The sequence below is a fragment of the Salvelinus namaycush genome, chromosome 8, assembly GCF_016432855.1.
Source record: "Salvelinus namaycush isolate Seneca chromosome 8, SaNama_1.0, whole genome shotgun sequence".
Lineage (NCBI taxonomy): Eukaryota > Metazoa > Chordata > Actinopteri > Salmoniformes > Salmonidae > Salvelinus > Salvelinus namaycush.
In genome coordinates this window covers 4,502,203-4,521,235 of record NC_052314.1, presented here as the reverse complement: position 1 = coordinate 4,521,235, position 19,033 = coordinate 4,502,203, and the positions used below count along the sequence as shown (strand labels likewise).

At 40.9% G+C, this 19,033-nt stretch overlaps 1 protein-coding gene across 1 annotated transcript; it reads right to left on the bottom strand.

The window, feature by feature from the left end:
* Nucleotides 1-224: 224 nt before the first annotated feature.
* tph1a (tryptophan hydroxylase 1 (tryptophan 5-monooxygenase) a) lies at nucleotides 225-18,632 on the bottom strand. The gene is made up of 11 exons (XM_038998611.1): nucleotides 18,543-18,632; nucleotides 16,275-16,412; nucleotides 15,519-15,702; nucleotides 15,199-15,293; nucleotides 15,023-15,090; nucleotides 11,946-12,142; nucleotides 9,764-9,899; nucleotides 3,793-3,919; nucleotides 1,667-1,762; nucleotides 1,188-1,321; nucleotides 225-399 (listed from the first exon to the last, which is right to left on the bottom strand). The coding sequence occupies exons 1-11, from the start codon at nucleotides 18,630-18,632 to the stop codon at nucleotides 225-227; spliced, it is 1,440 nt and encodes a 479-aa protein (XP_038854539.1).
* Between the last annotated feature and the right edge of the window lie 401 nt (nucleotides 18,633-19,033).

The window sequence follows — 19,033 nt, the reverse complement described above, 5'->3', positions numbered from 1 at the left end:
TGGATAATAATTGGATAGGAGAACAAGGTCACATACACTCAGATGATGGCGTCGAGGTCATCAGAGACCTAGGCCTTGTGTCCCAAATGGCACCCTATTCCCTAAACAGTGCACTACTGGCACCCTATTCCCTAAACAGTGCACTACTAGACCAGGGCCCACATGTAGGCAACAGGGTGTCATTTAGAAGGCAGTATGTGACTCATAGTGCTTTAGGTTGTCACTCAGACTCCCAGGTGTTTGTTAAGCCGGCTGAGGGCGTCGCCCACGATGTCCAGTTCGTGTCTCAGCTCCTCCACCACGCTGTTAATGCTGGGAGTGTCCTTCAGAACGTCCACACTCTGGGTGTAGGGGTTGTATCGCACTGTGAACGGACGCTTGATCGTCTTGGCAAACTCCCTGGAGGATGGGGAAGAATGAGTTATTATGCATATCTAGAAGAGTATCTAGAAGAGACTTTAGAAGAGAGTCTAGAAGAGTATCTAGAAGAGACTATCCAGAAGAGTATCTAGAAGAGACTTTAGAAGAGAGTCTAGAAGAGTATCTAGAAGAGTATCTAGAAGAGTATCTAGAAGAGAGTATCTAGAAGAGACTATCTAGAAGAGAGTATCTAGAAGAGACTATCTAGAAGAGACTATCTAGAAGACACTATCTAGAAGAGACTATCTAGAAGAGACTATCTAGAAGAGACTATCTAGAAGAGAGTATATAGAAGAGAGTATCTAGAAGAGAGTATCTAGAAGAGAGTATCTAGAAGAGTCTACCTAGAAGAGTATCTAGAAGAGACTATCTAGAAGAGACTATCTAGAAGAGTATCTAGAAGAGAGTATCTAGAAGAGTATCTAGAAGAGACTATCTAGAAGATATGAAAGTAATCTAAAAGCCTTTACAAGTCCCCACAGTGATGGTAGGAGTCAGTAACAGACTATGTATCAATCCAGTAACACTATATTTGCAGGGTACCTACACAATGACATCATAACACATTCATGACCCATACATAACCCATACATAACCCATACATAACCCATACATAACCCATTCATAACCCATTCATAAACAGTACATAAGTCCTTATGAAGGTAATCTACCTTTAAATAATGTGTTACTATACAGTAAGATTCCAGATGCCCTTTGACCTTTAAGGTCACTCACTATACACGAAGGGTTTCAGTTTCACTCCTCACCTCATCTTGACTTTGGCCTCCTCAAAGCTGTCGGACACAAAGTAGACGTCCTGAAATGTTGTGATGATGCACTCTTGTTTACATGCGACCTTGGGGTCAAAGGGCTTGATGACGGCGTTACCAGACAGAGCATGCTGCGGGGAGGAAAAACAAAACATCTGGAATGTGCTGAGGCTGTGTCCTATATGGCAGTTTATTCCCTATAATGCATTACGTTTGACCAGGGCCCAAGGGCGAAGCATTTGATTGTGTCATCCATTTAGTGTATCTCTATTGGTCCAGTTTCCCAGGCCCAGATTAAGACTAGTCTTGTACTAAAAAGCATTCTCGCCTAAATAACTTTGTAATATAATATTACCTTTAGTTTCTAATATAACGGTAAATGTGTTGACTTGACAGTCGCTGGACCCGTGTTCGAGTCACAGTCGGGGATACCCCCCCCCCCTCCGCCCGATTTTGCTACAATAATATTGATATACCTTGAGTTCACTGATGGAGGACAGCAGGCCTGCTCCATACGCTCTCAGCTTCCCTTCCTGTTTACACAGGCCGAACTCCACCGTGAAGAAATAACACTGAAACACAACAACACATATAAGAGTCAGTAATGTCAACAAGCTGTGAACTGCTGGTCCATTCCCCTCTCTAGGTTCTAGCCTGGTACCAGATCTGTTTGTGCTGTTGTGCCAACTCTGATGGTCATTGTCACAACAATAATGATAAGAGTTGACAAGACAGAACAATCAGATGTAGGACCAGGCTAACAAGGTTCAGGGTTGGTGACTAAGATATTCTCATACAACAAGCCAAGTTCAGGGTTGGGGACTAAGCTATTCTCATACAACCAGCCAAGTTCAGGGTTAGTGACTAAGCTATTCTCATACAACCAGCCAAGTTCAGGGTTAGTGACTAAGCTATTCTCATACAACCAGCCAAGTTCAGGGTTGGTGACTAAGATATTATCATACAACCAGCCAAGTTCAGGGTTGGTGACTAAGATATTCTCATACAACCAGCCAAGTTCAGGGTTGGGGACTAAGATATTCTCATACAACCAGCCAAGTTCAGGGTTGGGGACTAAGATATTCTCATACAACCAGCCAAGTTCAGGGTTGGGGACTAAGATATTCTCATACAACCAGCCATGTTCAGGGTTGGTGACTAAGCTATTCTCATACAACCAGCCATGTTCAGGGTTGGTGACTAAGATATTCTCATACAACCAGCCATCCTTGAGAAGAAGGTGAGTAATGTTACTAGACAGCAGTGGTGTAAAGTACTTAAGTAAAAACACTTTAAAGTACTACTTAAGTCAATTTTTTAGGGTATCTGTACTTTACTTTACTATTTATATTTTTGACTACTTTTACTTTTACTTCACTACATTCCTAAAGAAAATAAAGTAATTTTTACTCTGTACATTTTCCCTGACACCCAAAAGTACTTGTTACATTTTAAATGTCATTTCTATGAAGGTATCGTTACTTTTACTCAAGTATTGGGTACTTTTTCCACCACTGATCTCGGTGCTTTTTGTTACAGAGTCTACAAGGTTCAGTGTTAAACTAAACTGATCTCAAGCACCAGTCAGAATTGATTTAAACTTTTATATGTAATATAACATCTATGATGTTCAATGCTGGTACTAAACTAATGTCATGATCTAACCGTCCCTGGGAAGGAGGTTAGTGTTAGACAGGATGTCTACTCACAGTGGCCAGGGTCTGTATGGCTAGTGTTAGACAGGATGTCAACTCACAGTGGCCAGGGTCTGTATGGCTAGTGTTAGACAGGATGTCAACTCACAGTGGCCAGGGTCTGTATGGCTAGTGTTAGACAGGATGTCTACTCACAGTGGCCAGGGTCTGTATGGCTAGTGTTAGACAGGATGTCTACTCACAGTGACCAGGGTCTGTATGGCTAGTGTTAGACAGGATGTCAACTCACAGTGGCCAGGGTCTGTATGGCTAGTGTTAGACAGGATGTCAACTCACAGTGGCCAGGGTCTGTATGGCTAGTGTTAGACAGGATGTCAACTCACAGAGGCCAGGGTCTGTATGGCTAGTGTTAGACAGGATGTCTACTCACAGAGGCCAGGGTCTGTATGGCTAGTGTTAGACAGGATGTCAACTCACAGAGGCCAGGGTCTGTATGGCTAGTGTTAGACAGGATGTCTACTCACAGTGGCCAGGGTCTCTATGGCTAGTGTTAGACAGGATGTCTACTCACAGTGGCCAGGGTCTGTATGGCTAGTGTTAGACAGGATGTCAACTCACAGTGGCCAGGGTCTGTATGGCTAGTGTTAGACAGGATGTCAACTCACAGTGGCCAGGGTCTGTATGGCTAGTGTTAGACAGGATGTCTACTCACAGTGGCCAGGGTCTGTATGGCTAGTGTTAGACAGGATGTCTACTCACAGTGGCCAGGGTCTGTATGGCTAGTGTTAGACAGGATGTCTATTCACAGTGGCCAGGGTCTGTATGGCTAGTGTTAGACAGGATGTCTACTCACAGTGGCCAGGGTCTGTATGGCTAGTGTTAGACAGGATGTCTATTCACAGTGGCCAGGGTCTGTATGGCTAGTGTTAGACAGGATGTCAACTCACAGTAGCCAGGGTCTGTATGGATTCATCTGAAGCTCCGAGGGAAGCCAGGCCTATCTCCTGGGAGAACTGGGCGAAGCTGGGCTCAGCCAGCAACGGGACGTGACCCAGCAATTCATGGCATGTGTCTCTGTGGGACCAGAAACAACAAACGCTGAGTTATACAGACCTTTATTTACTTTGCTTATACACTGAATGTATGGAGTACGTAATGTATGTGGTATGTAATGTATGTAGTACGTAATGTATGTAGTATGTAATTGATGTAATATGTAATGTGTGTAGTATGTAATGTATGTAGTATGTCATGTATGTAATGTGTCGAGTATGTAAGGTATGTAGTATGCAATAAGTGTAGTATGTAATGTGTGTAGTATGTAAAGTATGCAGTATGCAATGTGTGTACTATGCAATGTGTGTAGTATGCAATGTGTGTACTATGCAATGTGTGTAGTATGTAATGTGTGTAGTATGTAAAGTATGTACTATGCAATGTGTGTAGTATGTAAGGTATGTAGTATGTAAGGTATGTAGTATGTAATCTCAGAACCATTAATAGACAACACAGAATAAATGGAACATCTGGTTAACTAGCTCATGACGAGATTCTACCCAACAGTCGGACACACTGGAGCTTTTCAGGTCATTCTGAATGTTGGTTAAGGGCCCTTTACTGGGGAATGTGGTTGTTTTTCAGGTCATTCTGAATGTTGGTTAAGGGCCCTTTACTGGGGAATGTGGTTGTTTTTCCAGGTCATTCTGAATGTTGGTTAAGGGCCCTTTACTGGGGAATGTGGTTGTTTTTCCAGGTCATTCTGAATGTTGGTTAAGGGCCCTTTACTGGGGAATGTGGTTGTTTTTCAGGTCATTCTGAATGTTGGTTAAGGGCCCTTTATTGAGGAATGTGGTTGTTTTTCAGGTCATTCTGAATGTTGGTTAAGGGCCCTTTATTGAGGAATGTGGTTGTTTTTCAGGTCATTCTGAATGTTGGTTAAGGGCCCTTTACTGAGGAATGTGGTTGTTTTTCAGGTCATTCTGAATGTTGGTTAAGGGCCCTTTACTGGGGAATGTGGTTGTTTTTCAGGTCTTTCTGAATGTTGGTTAAGGGCCCTTTACTGAGGAATGTGGTTGTTTTTCAGGTCATTCTGAATGTTGGTTAAGGGCCCTTTATTGAGGAATGTGGTTGTTTTTCAGGTCATTCTGAATGTTGGTTAAGGGCCCTTTACTGAGGAATGTGGTTGTTTTTCAGGTCATTCTGAATGTTGGTTAAGGGCCCTTTACTGGGGAATGTGGTTGTTTTTCAGGTCATTCTGAATGTTGGTTAAGGGCCCTTTACTGGGGAATGTGGTTGTTTTTCAGGTCATTCTGAATGTTGGTTAAGGGCCCTTTACTGAGGAATGTGGTTGTTTTTCAGGTCATTCTGAATGTTGGTTAAGGGCCCTTTATTGAGGAATGTGGTTGTTTTTCAGGTCATTCTGAATGTTGGTTAAGGGCCCTTTACTGAGGAATGTGGTTGTTTTTCAGGTCATTCTGAATGTTGGTTAAGGGCCCTTTACTGAGGAATGTGGTTGTTTTTCAGGTCATTCTGAATGTTGGTTAAGGGCCCTTTACTGGGGAATGTGGTTGTTATTCAGGTCATTCTGAATGTTGGTTAAGGGCCCTTTACTGGGGAATGTGGTTGATTTTCAGGTCATTCTGAATGTTGGTTAAGGGCCCTTTACTGGGGAATGTGGTTGTTATTCAGGTCATTCTGAATGTTGGTTAAGGGCCCTTTACTGAGGAATGTGGTTGTTTTTCAGGTCATTCTGAATGTTGGTTAAGGGCCCTTTACTGGGGAATGTGGTTGTTATTCAGGTCATTCTGAATGTTGGTTAAGGGCCCTTTACTGGGGAATGTGGTTGATTTTCAGGTCATTCTGAATGTTGGTTAAGGGCCCTTTACTGGGGAATGTGGTTGTTATTCAGGTCATTCTGAATGTTGGTTAAGGGCCCTTTACTGAGGAATGTGGTTGTTTTTCAGGTCATTCTGAATGTTGGTTAAGGGCCCTTTACTGAGGAATGTGGTTGTTTTTCAGGTCCTTCTGAATGTTGGTTAAGGGCCCTTTACTGAGGAATGTGGTTGTTTTTCAGGTCATTCTGAATGTTGGTTAAGGGCCCTTTACTGGGGAATGTGGTTGTTTTTCAGGTCTTTCTGAATGTTGGTTAAGGGCCCTTTACTGAGGAATGTGGTTGTTTTTCAGGTCATTCTGAATGTTGGTTAAGGGCCCTTTATTGAGGAATGTGGTTGTTTTTCAGGTCATTCTGAATGTTGGTTAAGGGCCCTTTACTGAGGAATGTGGTTGTTTTTCAGGTCATTCTGAATGTTGGTTAAGGGCCCTTTACTGGGGAATGTGGTTGTTTTTCAGGTCATTCTGAATGTTGGTTAAGGGCCCTTTACTGGGGAATGTGGTTGTTTTTCAGGTCATTCTGAATGTTGGTTAAGGGCCCTTTACTGAGGAATGTGGTTGTTTTTCAGGTCATTCTGAATGTTGGTTAAGGGCCCTTTATTGAGGAATGTGGTTGTTTTTCAGGTCATTCTGAATGTTGGTTAAGGGCCCTTTACTGAGGAATGTGGTTGTTTTTCAGGTCATTCTGAATGTTGGTTAAGGGCCCTTTACTGAGGAATGTGGTTGTTTTTCAGGTCATTCTGAATGTTGGTTAAGGGCCCTTTACTGGGGAATGTGGTTGTTATTCAGGTCATTCTGAATGTTGGTTAAGGGCCCTTTACTGGGGAATGTGGTTGATTTTCAGGTCATTCTGAATGTTGGTTAAGGGCCCTTTACTGGGGAATGTGGTTGTTATTCAGGTCATTCTGAATGTTGGTTAAGGGCCCTTTACTGAGGAATGTGGTTGTTTTTCAGGTCATTCTGAATGTTGGTTAAGGGCCCTTTACTGGGGAATGTGGTTGTTATTCAGGTCATTCTGAATGTTGGTTAAGGGCCCTTTACTGGGGAATGTGGTTGATTTTCAGGTCATTCTGAATGTTGGTTAAGGGCCCTTTACTGGGGAATGTGGTTGTTATTCAGGTCATTCTGAATGTTGGTTAAGGGCCCTTTACTGAGGAATGTGGTTGTTTTTCAGGTCATTCTGAATGTTGGTTAAGGGCCCTTTACTGAGGAATGTGGTTGTTTTTCAGGTCCTTCTGAATGTTGGTTAAGGGCCCTTTACTGAGGAATGTGGTTGTTTTTCAGGTCATTCTGAATGTTGGTTAAGGGCCCTTTACTGAGGAATGTGGTTGATTTTCCAGGTCATTCTGAATGTTGGTTAAGGGCCCTTTACTGAGGAATGTGCTTGTTTTTCAGGTCATTCTGAATGTTGGTTAAGGGCCCTTTACTGAGGAATGTGCTTGTTTTTCAGGTCATTCTGAATGTTGGTTAAGGGCCCTTTACTGAGGAATGTGGTTGATTTTCCAGGTCATTCTGAATGTTGGTTAAGGGCCCTTTACTGAGGAATGTGGTTGTTTTTCAGGTCATTCTGAATGTTGGTTAAGGGCCCTTTACTGAGGAATGTGGTTGTTTTTCAGGTCATTCTGAATGTTGGTTAAGGGCCCTTTACTGGGGAATGTGGTTGTTTTTCAGGTCATTCTGAATGTTGGTTAAGGGCCCATTACTGGGGAATGTGGTTGTTTTCAGGTCATTCTGAATGTTGGTTAAGGGCCCTTTACTGAGGAATGTGTTTGTTTTTCCAGGTCATTCTGAATGTTGGTTAAGGGCCCTTTACTGAGGAATGTGTTTGTTTTTCAGGTCATTCTGAATGTTGGTTAAGGGCCCTTTACTGAGGAATGTGGTTGTTTTTCAGGTCATTCTGAATGTTGGTTAAGGGCCCTTTACTGAGGATTGTGGTTGTTTTTCAGGTCATTCTGAATGTTGGTTAAGGGCCCTTTACTGGGGAATGTGGTTGTTTTTCAGGTCATTCTGAATGTTGGTTAAGGGCCCTTTACTGAGGAATGTGGTTGTTTTTCAGGTCATTCTGAATGTTGGTTAAGGGCCCTTTACTGAGGAATGTGGTTGTTTTTCAGGTCATTCTGAATGTTGGTTAAGGGCCCTTTATTGAGGAATGTCGTTGTTTTCAGGTCATTCTGAATGTTGGTTAAGGGCCCTTTACTGAGGAATGTGGTTGTTTTTCAGGTCATTCTGAATGTTGGTTAAGGGCCCTTTACTGGGGAATGTGGTTGTTTTTCCAGGTCATTCTGAATGTTGGTTAAGGGCCCTTTATTGAGGAATGTGGTTGTTTTTCAGGTCATTCTGAATGTTGGTTAAGGGCCCTTTACTGGGGAATGTGGTTGTTTTTCAGGTCTTTCTGAATGTTGGTTAAGGGCCCTTTACTGGGGAATGTGGTTGTTTTTCAGGTCATTCTGAATGTTGGTTAAGGGCCCTTTACTGGGGAATGTGGTTGTTATTCAGGTCATTCTGAATGTTGGTTAAGGGCCCTTTACTGGGGAATGTGGTTGTTTTTCAGGTCATTCTGAATGTTGGTTAAGGGCCCTTTACTGAGGAATGTGGTTGTTTTTCAGGTCATTCTGAATGTTGGTTAAGGGCCCTTTACTGGGGAATGTGGTTGTTTTTCAGGTCATTCTGAATGTTGGTTAAGGGCCCTTTACTGGGGAATGTGGTTGTTTTTCAGGTCATTCTGAATGTTGGTTAAGGGCCCTTTACTGGGGAATGTGGTTGTTTTCAGGTCATTCTGAATGTTGGTTAAGGGCCCTTTACTGAGGAATGTGTTTGTTTTTCCAGGTCATTCTGAATGTTGGTTAAGGGCCCTTTACTGAGGAATGTGTTTGTTTTTCAGGTCATTCTGAATGTTGGTTAAGGGCCCTTTACTGAGGAATGTGGTTGTTTTTCAGGTCATTCTGAATGTTGGTTAAGGGCCCTTTACTGAGGATTGTGGTTGTTTTTCAGGTCATTCTGAATGTTGGTTAAGGGCCCTTTACTGAGGAATGTGGTTGTTTTTCAGGTCATTCTGAATGTTGGTTAAGGGCCCTTTATTGAGGAATGTCGTTGTTTTCAGGTCATTCTGAATGTTGGTTAAGGGCCCTTTACTGAGGAATGTGGTTGTTTTTCAGGTCATTCTGAATGTTGGTTAAGGGCCCTTTACTGGGGAATGTGGTTGTTTTTCCAGGTCATTCTGAATGTTGGTTAAGGGCCCTTTATTGAGGAATGTGGTTGTTTTTCAGGTCATTCTGAATGTTGGTTAAGGGCCCTTTACTGGGGAATGTGGTTGTTTTTCAGGTCATTCTGAATGTTGGTTAAGGGCCCTTTATTGAGGAATGTGGTTGTTTTTCAGGTCATTCTGAATGTTGGTTAAGGGCCCATTACTGAGGAATGTGGTTGTTTTTCAGGTCATTCTGAATGTTGGTTAAGGGCCCTTTACTGGGGAATGTGGTTGTTTTTCAGGTCATTCTGAATGTTGGTTAAGGGCCCTTTACTGGGGAATGTGGTTGTTTTTCAGGTCATTCTGAATGTTGGTTAAGGGCCCTTTACTGAGGAATGTGGTTGTTTTTCCAGGTCATTCTGAATGTTGGTTAAGGGCCCATTACTGAGGAATGTGGTTGTTTTTCAGGTCATTCTGAATGTTGGTTAGGGGCCCTTTACTGAGGAATGTGGTTGTTTTTCAGGTCATTCTGAATGTTGGTTAAGGGCCCTTTACTGAGGAATGTGGTTGTTTTTCAGGTCATTCTGAATGTTGGTTAAGGGCCCTTTATTGAGGAATGTGGTTGTTTTTCCAGGTCATTCTGAATGTTGGTTAAGGGCCCTTTACTGAGGAATGTGGTTGTTCTTCATCATTGTGTATGCATGTTTTGTATTTCCTATGCTGCCGTGTTGATGGAATTGTTGTGTAATTGTAAAAGGCAGGGCTCCCTTGCAATAGAGACCTTGGTCTAAATGGGACAACCTGCTAAAATAAAGGTAAAATACATTTTGTATTGGAGTACTTACGGCTCTGGTGTGTAGAGGGGGTCGGAGCTGTGTCGGACATACTGGGTACAGTGGAACACACGGAAGGCCAGACCAGCTAGGAAGTCTCTGGGGGAGAGGTAACCTGCCACAGGCCTGACGGTAAAGCCTGTCCGCTCTAAAAAAAATAATAGATTCAAGGCAATGTCACATACTGGATTCAAACTGTGTGCAACATGTCACTAACAGAGTGATGTTCCTGATCAATCTTACAAAATATTATATAAACTCTATCCTCACTGTCAACTGTGTTTATTTTCAGCAAACTTAACATGTGTAAATATTTGTATGAACATAACAATATTCAACAACTGAGACATAAACTGAACAAGTTCCACAGACATGTGATTAACAGAAATAGAATAATGTGTCCCTGAACAAAGGGGGGGTCAAAATCAAAAGTAACAGTCAGTATCTGGTGTGGCCACCAGCTGCATTAAGTACCGCAGTGCATCTCCTCCTCATGGACTGCACCAGATTTGCCAGTTCTTGCTGTGAGATGTTACCCCACTCTTCCACCAAGGCACCTGCAAGTTCCCGGACATTTCTGGGGGGAATGGCCCTAGCCCCCCCCCCCCCCCCCCGATCCAACAGGTCCCAGACGTGCTCAATGGGATTGAGATCCGGGCTCTTCGCTGGCCATGGCAGAACACTGACATTCCTGTGTTGCAGGAAATCACGCACAGAACGAGCAGTATGGCTGGTGGCATTGTCATGCTGGAGGGTCATGTCAGGATGAACCTGCAGGAAGGGTACCACATGAAGGAGGAGGATGTCTTCCCTGTAACGCACAGCGTGGAGGTTGCCTGCAATGACAACAAGCTCAGTCCGATGATGCTGTGACGCACCGCCCCAGACTATGACGGACCCTCCATCTCTAAATCGATCCCGCTCCAGAGTACAGGCCTCGGTGTAACGCTCATTCCTTCGACAATAAACATGAATCCGACCATCCCCCCTGGTGAGACAAAACCGTGACTCGTCAGTGAAGAGCACTTTTTGCCAGTCCTGTCTGGTGGTCCAGCGACGGTGGGTTTGTGCCCACCGTTGTTGCCGGTGATGTCTGGTGAGGACCTGCCTTACAACAGGCCTACAAGCCCTCAGTCCAGCCTCTCTCAGCCTATTGCGGACAGTCTGAGCATTGATAGAGGGATTGTGCGTTCCTGGTGTAACTCGGGCAGTTGTTGTTGCCATCCTGTACCTGTCCCGCAGATGTGATGTTCGGATGTACCGATCCTGTGCAGGTGTTGTTACACGTGGTCTGCCACTGCGAGGACGATCAGCTGTCCGTCCTGTCTCCCTGTAGCGCCGTCTTGGGCGTCTCACAGTACGGATATTGCAATTTATTGCCCTGGCCACATCTGCAGTCCTCATGCCTCCTTGCAGAATGCCTAAGGCACGTTCACCCAGATGAGCAGGGACCCTGGGCATCTTTCTTTTGGTGTTTTTCAGAGTCAGTAGAAAGGCCTCTTTAGTGTCCTAAATTTTCATAACTGTGACCTTAATTGCCTCACGTCTGTAAGCTGTTAGTGTCTTAACGACCGTTCCACAGGTGCATGTTCATTAATTGTTTATGGTTCATTGAACAAGCAAGGGAAACAGTGTTTAAACCCTTTACAATGACAATCTGTGGTTTTTACGAATTATCTTTGAAAGACAGGGTCCTGAAAAAGGGACATTTCTGTTTTTGCTGAGTTTATATATATATTGGTTACATTTATTTTACTATTAAAGTTTTTTTTTTTTTGTATCCAACACTCTCTTGCTCTGTCTGTATCTATCTGTCTCTCTGTCTCTGTCTGTATCTCTCTGTCTCTCTGTCTTTGTCTCTAGGTCTCTGTGTCTCTCTCTGTGTCTCTGTCTCTCTGTCTCTCTCTGTGTCTCTGTCTCTCTCTGTGTCTCTGTCTCTCTCTGTGTCTCTGTCTCTCTGTCTTTCTTTCTCTGTGTCTCTGTTTCTGTCTCTGTGTCTCTGTCTCTCTGTCTCTCTCTGTATATCTATCTGTCTCTCTGTCCCTGTCTCTCTCTCTGTATATCTATCTGTCTCTGTCTCTCTGTCTGTATGTTTGTCTCTGTCTCTGTGTCTCACACACACACACAGTATATACACAAGCCAACCCCATCCCTCCTACACCCCTCCTCTCCACCACTCCTCCTCCCATCTCACCTCTAAGGAAGCGTGATACGTCCTCTAGCTGGGGTATGTTATCCTCTCTACATTCACAGTGTTTGGCCAGTAGAGGCAGATTCTTCAGGTACTCTCTACAGGCGTGGGTAGGGTACAGCTTGTTGAGCTCCCGGTACACCACCCCCCACGTCGCCAACTCCTCCTCTGTAAACTCTATACGAGGGATAGGGTCCCCGCTGGAAGATAAGGACAAGATAATGGCTATTATTAGAATATAGTAGAGTACAGTAGAATAGAGTAGAGTACAGTAGAATAGAGTAGAGTACAGTACAGTAGAATATGGTAGAGTAGAGTACAGTAGAATATAGCAGAGTAGAGTACAGTAGAATAGAGTAGAGTACAGTTGAATAGAGTACAGTAGAAGAGAATATAGTAGAGTACAATATAATTGAGTAGAGTACAGTAGAATATAGTAGAATACAGTAGAATATAGTAGAGTAGAATATAGTATAATAGAATAGAGTACAGTCGAATATAGTAGAGTATAATATAGTATAATAGAATAGAGTACAGTATAATAGATTAGAGTAGAGTACAGTAGAATAAAGTAGAGTACATCAGAGTAGAATAGAGTACAGTATAATAGATTAGAGTAGAGTATAATAGAATAAAATATAGTACAGTAGAATATAGTACAGTAGAGTAAAGAACAGTAGAATAGAATAGAGTACAGTAGAATATAGTAGAGTACAGTAGAATAGAATATAGTACTGTATAATAGAGTAGAGTACAGTAGAATATAGTAGAGCGGAGTACAGTAGAATATAGTAGAGTAGAGTAGAATAGAGTACAGTAGAGTACAGTACAGAGGAATAGAGTATAGTACAGTAGAATATAATAGAATAGAATACAGTACAGAGGAATAGAGTAGAGTACAGTAGAATATAGCAGAGTAGAGTACAGTAGAATAGAGTAGGTGTACAGTTGAATAGAGTACAGTAGAAGAGAATATAGTAGAGTACAATATAATTGAGTAGAGTACAGTAGAATATAGTAGAATACAGTAGAATATAGTAGAGTAGAATATAGTATAATAGAATAGAGTACAGTCGAATATAGTAGAGTATAATATAGTATAATAGAATAGAGTACAGTATAATAGATTAGAGTAGAGTACAGTAGAATAAAGTAGAGTACATTAGAGTAGAATAGAGTACAGTATAATAGATTAGAGTAGAGTATAATAGAATAAAATATAGTACAGTAGAATATAGTACAGTAGAGTAAAGAACAGTAGAATAGAATAGAGTACAGTAGAATATAGTAGAGTACAGTAGAATAGAATATAGTACTGTATAATAGAGTAGAGTACAGTAGAATATAGTAGAGCGGAGTACAGTAGAATATAGTAGAGTAGAGTAGAATAGAGCAGAATAGAGTACAGTAGAGTACAGTACAGAGGAATAGAGTATAGTACAGTAGAATATAATAGAATAGAATACAGTACAGAGGAATAGAGTAGAGTGCAGTAGAATAGAGAAGAATATAATAGAGTACAGTATAATAGAGTACAGTACAGTAGAATATAGTAGAGTAGAATAGAGTCAGAGTCCAGTAGAATAGAGTCAGAGTCCAGTAGAATAAAGAAGAATATAGTAGAGTACAGTAGGAAAAGTAGAGTAGAGTAGAGTACAGTAGAATAGAGTGCAGTAGAATATAATAGAGTACAGCAGAATAGAATAGAGTAAAGTAGAATAGAGTACAGTACAGTATAACATAGTAGAATAGAGTAAAGTAGAATATAGTAGAGTACTGTAGAATAGAGTAGAGTACAGTTTAACATAGTAGAGTAGAGTTCAGTAGAATATAGTAGAGTACAGTAAAATAGAGTAGAGTAGAGTTCAGTAGAATATAGTAGAGTGCAGTAGAATAGAGTAGAGTGCAGTAGAATAGAGTAGAGTTCAGTAGAATATAGTAGAGTGCAGTATAACATAGTAGAGTACAGTACAGTAAAATAGAGTAGAGTACAGTATAACATAGTAGAGTAGAGTACAGTAGAATAGAATAGAGTACAGTACAGTATACCATAGTAGAGTATAGTTCAGTAGAATAGAGTAGAGTAGAGTAGAATATAGTTCAGTAGAATATAGTAGAGTAGAATATAGTAGAGTAGAATAGAATAGAGTAGAGTACAGTAGAATAGAGTAGAGTTCAGTAGAATATAGTAGAGTACAGTATAACATAGTAGAGTACAGTACAGTAGAATAGAATAGAGTACAGTACAGTATACCATAGTAGAGTATAGTTCAGTAGAATAGAGTAGAGTAGAGTAGAATATAGTTCAGTAGAATATAGTAGAGTAGAATATAGTAGAGTAGAATAGAATAGAGTAGAGTACAGTAGAATAGAGTACAGTATAACATAGTAGAGTAGAGTAGAATATAGTAGAGTAGAATAGAATAGAGTAGAGTACAGTAGAATAGAGTTCAGTATAACATAGTAGAGTAGAGTAGAATATATTAGAGTAGAATAGAATAGAGTAGAGTACAGTAGAATAGAGTACAGTATAACATAGTAGAGTAGAGTAGAATATAGTAGAGTAGAATAGAATAGAGTAGAGTACAGTAGAATAGAGTACAGTATAACATAGTAGAGTACAGTACAGGATAGAATAGAGTTCAGTAGAATAGAGTAGAGTAGAGTAGAATATAGTAGAGTTCAGTAGAATATAGTAGAGTAGAATATAGTAGAGTTCAGTAGAATATAGTAGAGTAGAATATAGTAGAGTAGAGTAGAATATAGTAGAGTAGAATATAGTAGAGTAGAGTATAATATAGTAGAGTAGAATATAGTAGAGTAGAGTATAATATAGTAGAGTAGAATATAGTAGAGTTCAGTAGAATATGGTAGAGTAGAATATAGTAGAGTAGAGTTCAGTAGAAATAGAATAGGAGGAAACTTGATATGGGATCCATTATTGGATTATCATGACCTTTTATTCTATAGTAGAGTTCAGTAGAAATAGAATAGGAGGAAACTTGATATGGGATCCATTATTGGATTAACATGACCTTTTATTCTTGGGAAATGTGTTATTTCGACCATAATGTACTTACTGTCTGTAGTTCATGGCGAGATCAGCGAAATGCTTCCTCCTTCTTCTGTAGACGTTGTCCTTGAAGCCCTGTGAGAAGAGGGCGAGATCTAACGTTGTTATTAAACAAACATCAAGATAAAGTCTTATATAAACAATATAAAGTAATGCCCTAGTTTCTACAATTGTATTACCTACCGGATGGTCAGCATACAAGTCTGATCCGTACATTAAAACCCGGTTGGCACACTTGTCCAGATCTGAGATCTTCTTGGGGAACCAGGGGACATTTTCTATATTTGAAATAAAAAGGATTTGTTTTCACTTAAATCACTTAAATTAGGTCCATCATGTAATTGTAAAGATTGGAATATACTTCTATGAGCCTAAGTGTAAATACTGTATACTGTTGCAATATAAATTTTACTCAATATACTGTGATAGAATATACTCTAACAAAACGTAGAAATCAATAACCAAGAATAAATCTTATTTTATTTTTTTCTACTGTGGCATACCTTCTTCAGGTAAACAGGAGTTGTCAGGCGGGTCCATGTCCACTACGTTAACGTGCTTACGTAGCAGCTGAATGATCTCGTTGAGCTGCTCGTGATCGCTGTCACAGTCCACGAAGATCTCAAATTCAGAGTTACGCCTTTTCGATTTTCTGGATTCTATGTGGACAAGATTGACGTGGTTTTCCTGTAAAATAACGGAATAAAAAAAAAAAAAATAGGTGTTTTTATTTGTTACATCTATAATATAATTTGTGTAATCTATAATCTGCTGCTACATTTGTAATATATTGTTCAGTCATGTTTATGGAAATCATATCATGCAAAACAGTGGAGGCCTGCATTGCATAGTTACTTCACTCCTACCTACATGTACAAATTACCTAAACTAACTGGTACGCCCGCATACTGACTCCGTACCTGTACCCCTGTATATAGACTCGTTATTGTTATGTTATTGTGTTACCTTCTATTATTTTTTACTTTAGTTTATTTGGAAAATATTTTTTAAACTCTTCTTGAACTGCACTGTTGGTTAATGGCTTGTAAATAAGCAAGCCACGGTAAAGTACCTGTTTGTATTCGGCGCATGTGACAAATAAAGTTTGATTTGATAATCACATTGAACCAACTGGCCTAAGTAGACCAATTTATAATCGGATTTTCACATCAAGTGAGATCAAAAGGTTTAAATGAACATTGTTGTCACAAACGAGACAGGTTACGTACGTCATGCAAGTGCACATTAATTAGGTTTACCTGGAAAAGTTTCAGCGCCTTCACTAGTCCTCCGACTTCATTCTTGAGTGAGAAGACAATCGCTGCTCGGCCGTCTGACGGCGCGTTCTTTTTCTCCGTTCTGCATTCTTCAATCTTTGTGAAGGTAGATTTGTTCATCTGTGTGTGAGAGGAAAAAACAAAAACAAACAAATGAAATTAGCGTCATGAGTCAACGACAGATTGACGAATGCCCTTTTCACCAGCCAACTTTCATCAGTGTCGCCGGTAGGCTAGTATCCATCCAATGACGCACAGTCTGTCTGCCTGCGGTGGGACGTTTAGTCACTCAGCTGTGATGGTGGTGGCAGCTGTTGAATGCACGTGGCCTCTAATAAACTAAACATCAGTCGACGTGTTGCGTGTTTTGGGAATTGTATAGTTAAATCACTTGAAATAGTTGTATATATATCCCTAGGTCTACTTGGATTGATTTATAAACTTGTACGTTGAAGAAATATAATTAAACGTTATAAAACAAATACACCACATTAAATAAGAAAGAAGCTCATTCACTTTGCTAACTAACAGGACGTTTAAATCCGGGTCTAAACTAGCCTATATTGTCGTGCCAATGAACTAATTAGTTGATTATACACGCACAAAAATCGGACAAACAAAATAACCTGAACAATATCCAGATGGGAATAATCACTTACTTTATCCCGATTATTTTACAGATAAAACTGTGTTCTCTATTTTGTGTTTAAGAATTAAGATAATTCATAAAAACATTTTAATGCAATAGCAGAAACTATTGCACGTTAAACCTGTTTGGATTAGATTGGATTAGTGGCGAGGGTCAATCGATTTTAATCCCGTCATCACGTCGATGGAAATCAGCACCCCGGATAGCAATAACCCAATTTTAAGCGTCGGTTGGTTGGCGCTGTCCATTGTTCTGAATTTCACTGGCTCGGTGAAAGGCACAGTTTCAAGGATTCCAAATGGACAATTAAATCAGGACTTTTTCATAACAATTAACAAATAAATAAAACATGAAGCTAATACCTTAGTCTAATTACAGTCAACACGTTATTCATTTAAAGTGACATTTTGTAACAATTATCCTATAGTCTAAAATAAATTGAACTAATTTAATTTGCCACCAACTGTACATCCTTCAGCGACTATGAATTGAATTTGCTACCAACCATATTTCCCTCAGCTAATATGGACGAGACAGCGCGGGAAACAAGTTGTCGTTGGCCCCCAGTCAGTAGAATCCGTAGCAGCATTTTAACACGCGAGATAGCAGTTTGGGACACCGGACAGTGGCACGGAACGGTTCAAGTTGGCAGGCACTGCGCTGTAGGTGATTCGGCGTCTTGGTTTAACGAAGGTGTGCCGGTGTCCGGTCCAAACACGAGATTTAAAGCAATCCCATTTAGGAGAGCGTGAGGTCGGAAACCTATTATTAGCTCCTCTTAAACCACTTTAATCTACCACGCGAGATTAAGGTGCAGTTAATGAATCCAACACGATACTGTTTTAAATTATCTTAATTTGATGTGAGTGATTATCTTATGTAGCCCTATCACTTCTAATATGGATGTATTTTTTATTTAATCGTTTTTATATATATTATAAATTGATTGTGAAAATGGTATGTCTGTATTAGTAGGCTAGTTATAGAGAGCAACAGGTAATATTTCTGATGAATGAGGAACTGAAATGTTAGATATGTTTTAATTGATTTATCCTAATTGGGTTGGAGTACAAGTGCTGTTTCAAGAGGTTCGAGTGGTTCTATATTTACGATTTATAGATAACTTATTTCAACCTGACAATGCAAGATATTTGCAATACTTTTTTTGGCAATGTTTTGTGTCCCTGCAAAAGTTCTGCACTCATGAAGTTCTTAGCGGTTGACGCATTGAAATGATCACCAGATTGAAACGGCTTAACCAGAGATATATATACACACACATGACTCAGGGCTTAACCAGTGACGACAAAAAAAACAACCATCCAACTGTCGTTGATTACTGAGAAATTAATGTTTAGGCCTACTAATTAGGCCACTACTAAATTGACGAGACATTTATCGCCGGATAGTTTTGTACAACCGAATTGGGTTTTAAAAAAGTAGAGTAGGCCAATGGTTATCTCCAATTCAAACGGATATCCCAGTTCCAAATGCAATGTATGGATAACTATAAAGAAAGTTGCCTGTAACAAGAAAACAAATATCGAATTGAGAGAAAAAAGAGAGAAAAAAGAGAGAGAAAAAAGCTAATAATTTCTTACCTCATTGTTCAGTAGCTTTTCTTCATTCCCGATGTTCATGGAGTCGAAAGATCTTCCTCGACGCGGTCCTTCAATTTTATTGGAATACATATTGAAGTTCGGTACTATTTATTCCCCTGTCTTGCGGATGTTTATCGACTATGTAAAGTGGTAGTCTAGCAAGAGGAAGAGCAGGCTTTGGTATTTATCAACCACAAGGCGAGAGAGAGGGGGCAGGATGGATTAGAGAGCAGGGGGCCAGGGGAGCGGAGAGGGGACAGGGTGGATGAGCGAGGAGGGGGCAGGGGAGAGAATGGGGCAGGGGAGGGGGCAGGAGAGAGGGGAGAGGAGGAGGCAGGGTGAAGCAGAGAGGAGGGGGCAGGGGAAAGGAGGGGAAAGGAGAGAGGAGGAGGAAGGGGAGAGGAGAGAGGTGGGGGCAGGGAGAGGAGGGGAGAGAGGAGGGGGAAGGGGAGAGGAGAAAGGAGGGGGCAGGGGAGAGAGGGGGCAGAGGA

Bases quoted from the DNA above. Each gene is read 5' to 3' on its own strand.
- tph1a (XM_038998611.1), bottom strand. From the start codon at position 18,632: ATGTATTCCAATAAAATTGAAGGACCGCGTCGAGGAAGATCTTTCGAC. The intron at 15,294-15,518 runs GTATGCCACAGT...TTTCAAATATAG, and splicing joins CTCCTGTTTACCTGAAGAAG to AAAATGTCCCCTGGTTCCCC. The intron at 1,763-3,792 runs GTGAGTTGACAT...GTTGTGTTTCAG, and splicing joins CCATACAGACCCTGGCTACT to TGTTATTTCTTCACGGTGGA.